Here is a 6,694-nt window from a genome sequence, read left to right as displayed (position 1 = left end):
TCCAGAAATAAAAGTGACAGCACCTTTTCCGAGGACTTCCTTAGTTAACACTTACTTTGCACAATGTTAACCTTTTTTCTCTTCTATCTTTTGGACAATATTTATATTCCAATTGTCCTAGAACACTGTGTTTGAACTGAGCCATTTTTTCTGGGCCTTTTCGGAAGATCCCAAATCCCGTGTCCTCTCCAGGGAGGACATTTCAAGTTTATCTTTTCTCCAAGACAAACCTCAAAGGCAGAACTCCTCTCTCTATGAGGCAGGTGTGATTTAGCAGAACACAGAAGGAAAGAGGGCGAGCAGTTCTTCTGTTCTATTGGCTGGCTGGTGGGGAAGGGTCCTTTCTCTGAAACCCCCTCCACTTCAGCATGGCTGATACCTTTCATCACGTCCTGTAGCGTCTATAGCCTTGGTATTCTAAAGGAGCAAACTAGACTCTAATGAGCTTATTGTGCATAAGATTTTAATGATGTATTTAAAGCTAATGTATTCAGGTTCCACATTCTCAGTCCTGAGGCTAAAATGATTCTGTTAAAAAAAAAATCCTATAAAGTTCTATAAAATGAAACACAATGCAAGAAAATCTTCAATGGCTTAAGAAGAGCTTTCTAAATCCTGGCTTCTAATGAGCTAGATATTCTAAGTTGGTCTAAGTATAACAGCTGATCATTATTGAGCCCCCTCTGACGATAAGCTTGGAAAGGCATCAGAGCGCCACTTAAGAACATTAATCTTTTAAGAAATGCTGGCAGTTTGGCCTTACCCCCCCCTCTTCAACTTGTGGTTAAATAGCTTTTTTAAAAAATAGACAATTTATAAGGAAAAAAATATATAAACACTCTTTAAGCAATTTGGCTATAAGCATTACATCACTGAAAAACTCCACAAGAAATAGTAAAATATTTTGAACGGCCATACACTTTTTCATTTTCACATGACGAGCTGGGTTTTTTTTTTTTTTTCTTTGTTTTGGTATTGGATCTTACTTGTAAGTTTATTGCTTCAGTGTCTTCTTGTCCTTTCTTAGGTTATAATTGTAAAATAGAGGTGCTGTCCCTAATTATGGTACAAGGCAACATTGTATTTTTGAGACCTAGGAGTGAAACAGTTAGGGTCACCGTTTTTTTTTTCAGCAGCCCAGAGAGACGATGGCGAGGACGACAGTCTGACGTGCATGGTGATGCACAAGAGAATGTCTCCTGGCTCATTCAGCACACTTTGGTTGGAGGATAAGATAGAAAATTCTTAAGTGTAGCATAGCTGCTCCCTCACATCTGTTGCATAATATAACATCTTTTAAAAACATGCTATGAATAAAGGGAGAAAGAGTATACTGGCTCTTCTCCTTGGCATTCTCGTAGCAGGCTTCATCTAGGTTGATGTGAGCAATGCGTCTTGGCTATGCTACTGGTGAACGCACGCAAATGTACCTGGTGCAAATATTCCGTAAAGTATTTTAAATGATGCAGCTCAGAGCCTTAGAGGAAGCGTGTGGTAGTTGGGAAGGGGAGGGTGAAGGGAAGTTTAAGGGCAGGGAGGAGGTCTGAAAGAGAACGAGAGAAACTGACGGGGATTACAAATGCTAAAGTGCAATTTTAAAATATAAATTATTTTAAAAGCAGAGGAGTGATTCTAAATTGCTACTGTTCGCATAGGCACGATTTTATTCCAATTTAAACGGGTTATTTCCTTTCCCTTCTCAGATATACTGCATAATGGAACTTGAATGGCTTAAAGCTACTGCACACGGTTTGGGAAGGGACGAGAAGAGCACTAAGGAAGCTGAATAGTGCAAGGCATTCTGGGAAGTTGGGGTGCGGTGGGGAGAAGCAGAGATGAAGCTGTTTTTACACTTTTACAAGAGAGCTGTTCCAGTTATAGTTACCGGTTCCCTTTAGCTGAACTCTGCTTCCTAAAGGAAAGAGCTTACTTTAAAAATGAAAAAAGAAACAGATGATTTAAAACTGTTCCAAACATAGATTAAAAAATAACTCACAGAGCAATACAAATCCTTGAAATTTCTATGCACAGAGGTCTAAACAAACATTTCCACCAAATGATGGAGAACAGCCATTAGAAACCCTGTAAAATGAAGATACACACAACTAGAGTAGTTTATTATGAACTAAGTCTTTAAAAACAAGTAGATCCTACAGAAGAATATTGTTCAAATGGAATGTTTAAAAATAACATTTATTAATAAATATCTTATAAAATTCTAAATTAATAGATTCCTGTTCAAATTTTGCTTTGGTCCTTGAATTCCACTGTATACACACATACATACATACATATTTTCTTAGATGGTTTTTTATTAACCAGAAAGAAGCACATTCTATCCTAACTGGATGGCTAGGTTTATAGCAGTTACAGATGCTTAAAACCCCCCCAGCCAAAGGCTGGTCTTGTATGGCAGCTGGTTGACTTTTAATGACAAGCTCAACTAGCACACGACAATTTTCTGAACTAACAGACCACAGCCACCTGCACATTCACCACGGATGCCCCTCTATTCGGAACACGCACTGCATTTGATTTCTTGGACCTGACAGGCTCCAAAGAGCAACTGCTCCAAGTAAGTCACCCTAATGAAAAGAAGGCATGCAGTGACAGTACACAAATTGCTCGTCCCCGCGGGCCGTGTTAAGACTGTGACTGGCAAACACTGATGTGGAGATAGGAGAGGGCTGCGGGGAAGGGTAAAGGGAAAACATCCGACCTCACGCCAGGCGTTAAAACGAGTCCATTCATGCACAGGGAGGATTTTCACTCTACCTGTCCTGGCATATGTTCAGAAATGTCTTAAGGAGAAACAATTAAGATGGGAATGCCTCCGTGTAGGTAAGGACTGACCTGGTAGAAACGCTATCAGGTGTCCCTATCTTGGCTGCTAATTCCTGTCACAGGAGGCAGGGGAGGCGCTGTGGAAGTTTCCAGGCAGGTTGGCAGTGACTTCAGAAGCAGATCCTGCTGACAGAAACCCACCTGTGAACGAGGGGAGGCAGTGCTACGCTGCGGGCCCTCCCTCCTCAGGATGGGTGCTCTGAAGGTCATTGCAACTGATCTGTGACCGTATGGATGGATGACCCAGTAGCTGGGTGGGAGAGGAGAACGGGGCAGAATGTTTCCCCAGATTGGCAAAAAGTGTGGGACAAGAATGGAGAGATTTCCAGGCAGACAGATTATTCTACAGTCTGGTGAAAGCTAGGCCTTCAAGTGAAATATTTAATAATGATAAGTCGAGTGTTGGATTTGACCAATGAGCCTTTCTGTTCAGGATTTCAAGAAGCTCTGACAACTTGCTGGCATCCTCCATTCACTGTATTTCCACACTGCTAATGAACATACCTAAAGGCCCTGAGTATAAGCAGAAGTTTATTCTAATTATACGTTGAGCCCCGTTTGCTAACCTGTGTGTGGTGGTTTGCCTTCTTAGCATAAAAAACAGACATAATTGAGCTATATATAATGCACGTCAGTCAAACCGTCAAGCTGCTGAATTAAAACTCAGGCAAGTTCTTAACTGCAGAGGCTTTTGGTTTAACAACTAAATATTTCAATTAAGAGGTGGAAGAGAAGTAAAGTAAACCATAATTTTAGTGACAGCCCACTCCTTGGACATTCTGATATCACCAGTGGATTTTTTAAAAATCCATTTCATTAAGTGCTATGCATGCAGTAAAGAAATAAAATATTTTTCACTTAAAGCAAAACAAAAATTTTTTAAAAATTAAAAAACCCAAATATTTCAATGAGCTCTTTCTCCTTTTTAGGGGGACACATAAATGGTCCTAGGAAGGAGTTTAGAAAAAATTATTTTTGATTTCAAAATAGAGACAAGAATGTTAACTGCTTTTTTAGCTAAATCTTAAACTTCTTAGGAAGCCAGTTAGGTTAAACCATTCAGCTATTACAGCTGAGATTCAAAACAAAACAAAATAACTGAATTCAGTATTTAAAATACTTAAAAATGGTATGTTTGTCTAAAATATAAAAGAAAATCCTTTTCTTGTTTGCATTTTTTTCTTTTTTCTTTTTTTTTTTTTTGCTTTTGCTTTTGTTTTGATTTTTTAGATCATATATCCAAGTTATGCGTTTCCCTGGAAACTCAAAACTTTCTTTTTGAAAGCACTGCATACATGAAAAGATTGTTGATAAATATTGATTTAAAAAGTAAGTTATTAGATAAAACTGAAACTAGTTATAAAAACCATGCTTCATAACCCTTATATTTTCTTTTTTTCTCCAAAATAGATTCTTACACTATACTGAGAGAAAAAAAAACACATCCTTCCCTTTTCCGAACTCTTATAAAAGCTACACCTTTTGTAAAATACTACTTTTTAAAATCCCATTATCTTGCGCTCTCTCTCTCTTTCTCTCTCTCTCTCTCTCTCTCTCTCTCTCTCTCACTCACACACACACACACACTCACGTTTGGAGGTCAAGCATTCAAATGGAGATGAAACACCAGCACCTGCCTAGACAACTAGAGAAGAACATTAGCCCCAGTTATTTGTGAGATGTGATATTAAAACCTTAGCACGGTAGAATGGCTTGTTTCAAGGAGGCACAACTGTGGTTTGGACTATCTGCTTTTTATAATGGGCAAGTCCAGGAAAGTTGCTGAAAGTATAAATCAGAATTATTCAGAAGAGTGGAGTAGCCATATCCAGGGGATACTTTGAGCAGCCAGAGTGCTTTAACTGCTGTGGGAGGGCGGAAAGCACCTCCATGGAAACATTAGGTTTTCTTTCTCTCTCTGTTCCTCCAGTAGTTCGTCTACTTTCACCCACCAGAACACCAAAGACGGTTCCATAGGCTTAAGAAAAAAATAATAATATATCTTAGGCTATTAGCAGCTAATGATTGAACAGCATAATCTGTGTAGTGAATAGAGCCCTTCTGAATTATTATATAGTACATGGATTTTCAACATTATAGACAGGCCATATAAAACCAGTTGTAATTCGAGGGTATGATGTTCTAGCTCTGCATCATAATTTGGACTTCCACAATTGAGGCTTATAAAGCTCCCTTCCCTAGTGTCTCCACAGCTGGCATTCAACGGTGCTTCACCTACGGCTAAGCCACCTTTTACTTGCTCTGATTATTAAAAACATTAAACCAGGCACATTAAACATCTCCCGGTTACTCTTTTGTGAAAAGCAAGAGTTGAATGGGTCAGGGGCAAGGGAAGCCATGGCTAGGTCCACATTAGCTTTTTTTTTTTTCTTTAAACATTATTTTCTTCTTTGCATGCAATGCTAGAGGGGAAAAAATAAAACAGAAAGTAAAAATAAAGAGTCAATAGGGAGCCCAGGTAAAAGTGGAAATGGAAAGGAAAATTGGGCGTTCAAGGAAGTGGACCAAGAGCAGGAGGAGAGGTGGTGAGATGCTTGCTGATTTTATCTGGACATCAATGGAGCTTATACTTTTTTTATAGTAAGAGAAACAGGGTTGTGGAAAAGGCTCTCCATTTATCTGGGATTCTGGTGACATCATAGCACCCACTCAACATAAGCTATGACATCATCAGACTTCTCCCCCAGTTGCCTTGCAGTCTGTATACTGGACATCTAGGTACGCCTCATTTTGGCTAAAAGCTGTGGCTTAACAAGATTCAACGTTTCAGGCAAAGGGTTGGACTGATAAGAATGAAACCATGACTATATACAGAAGGAGTTCAGTTTATAAACAAGTAACTGGTACCAGAAAATTGGAGAAAAGCACCAAAGCATCTCCCAAGCTGATAGATTATTAATTGCATAACTCCCTTTTTTGCTTATATAACTGAGTATAAAAGACAACATTTCCATAATAACTATAAAAATGAAAGCCAGTCTTTGAAGGGCTGAGGAGTCTTCCAGGTCTGAGTTAATTCTAAAAATGCCCTTAAAAGAAAGGACGCAGGATATGCGACAGCTCTCCTTGGAGGCAAGGTCTGACCCTCGGATTTTAGAGAATCGGATTCAGGTCTGTTCTGTGAGTGGTGAGCTGACTGAGGGTGGAGCTTCCTACCACCTCGCTGACGGCCGAGGAAGTGGTGATGGTGTTATGCTGGATGACCTGCTGCTGAGAGCACGTGGGGACGGGGCTTGCAGGAGGGCTACTCTCTGGACCTAGGAAAAAGCACACACACACGCACACACCAATATAGCTCTTTCCTGGGTGGACTTGGAGACTACTCAAAAAATATTGCTAGATGCTTGCTAGAAATAGGAGCGTTTCACACATTTTCTCCTGGAGGTTAATTCCAAAACTTTATTTTAAAGTCACAAAGCTATGCCTTCCCAGTTTATAGCTACAAGCAAAGCCATGCTTTCTAGATCAGCAATATGAGTTGATGTGTTTAAGTTGTGGCATGTGAAGTCCCCATCTTGTCTTTTCAAAGAGCCATCCATATATCAAATGTGGAAAAATACTCACATGTGGTGGGAGAATCTGTGTTGCTCAATCTAAAAAATTATTTGAAAAGAAATTGACCTTCAGCCATGAATCCCCCCTCCTTCCGCCATCCCCTACTCAATTAGCATTGAACCTATTGACATTCCAGGTGCAGATATTGGGATCTAGAAAAACAGATCCACTTTACATATTGGTAAACTGAGACAAGGTCACTAGCTTTTCAGCCTGGTGAATAACATGTAGCATATCCTGAGGCACTGGATATAATTCACCCAAAGCCTGTTTC

At 39.6% G+C, this 6,694-nt stretch overlaps 1 protein-coding gene across 1 annotated transcript in view; it reads right to left on the bottom strand.

Annotated features, from left to right (window-relative positions):
• Positions 1–5,579: 5,579 nt before the first annotated feature.
• The window catches only part of CREB5 (cAMP responsive element binding protein 5), a 407,122-nt gene continuing 406,007 nt past the window's right edge, over positions 5,580–6,694 (bottom strand). Inside the window, exon 11 of the mRNA XM_024755018.1 lies at positions 5,580–6,122. Coding sequence (XP_024610786.1) covers positions 5,959–6,122 — 164 coding nt within the window. The 3' untranslated portion in view covers positions 5,580–5,958. The remainder of the gene's footprint in view (positions 6,123–6,694) is intronic.

The sequence above is a fragment of the Neophocaena asiaeorientalis genome, unplaced genomic scaffold (genome assembly GCF_003031525.2).
Source record: "Neophocaena asiaeorientalis asiaeorientalis breed wild unplaced genomic scaffold, Neophocaena_asiaeorientalis_V1.1 scaffold36, whole genome shotgun sequence".
NCBI classification, from domain to species: domain Eukaryota; kingdom Metazoa; phylum Chordata; class Mammalia; order Artiodactyla; family Phocoenidae; genus Neophocaena; species Neophocaena asiaeorientalis.
The sequence above is the reverse complement of the archived record's forward strand: the minus strand, read 5'-3'. Positions and strand labels throughout refer to the sequence as shown.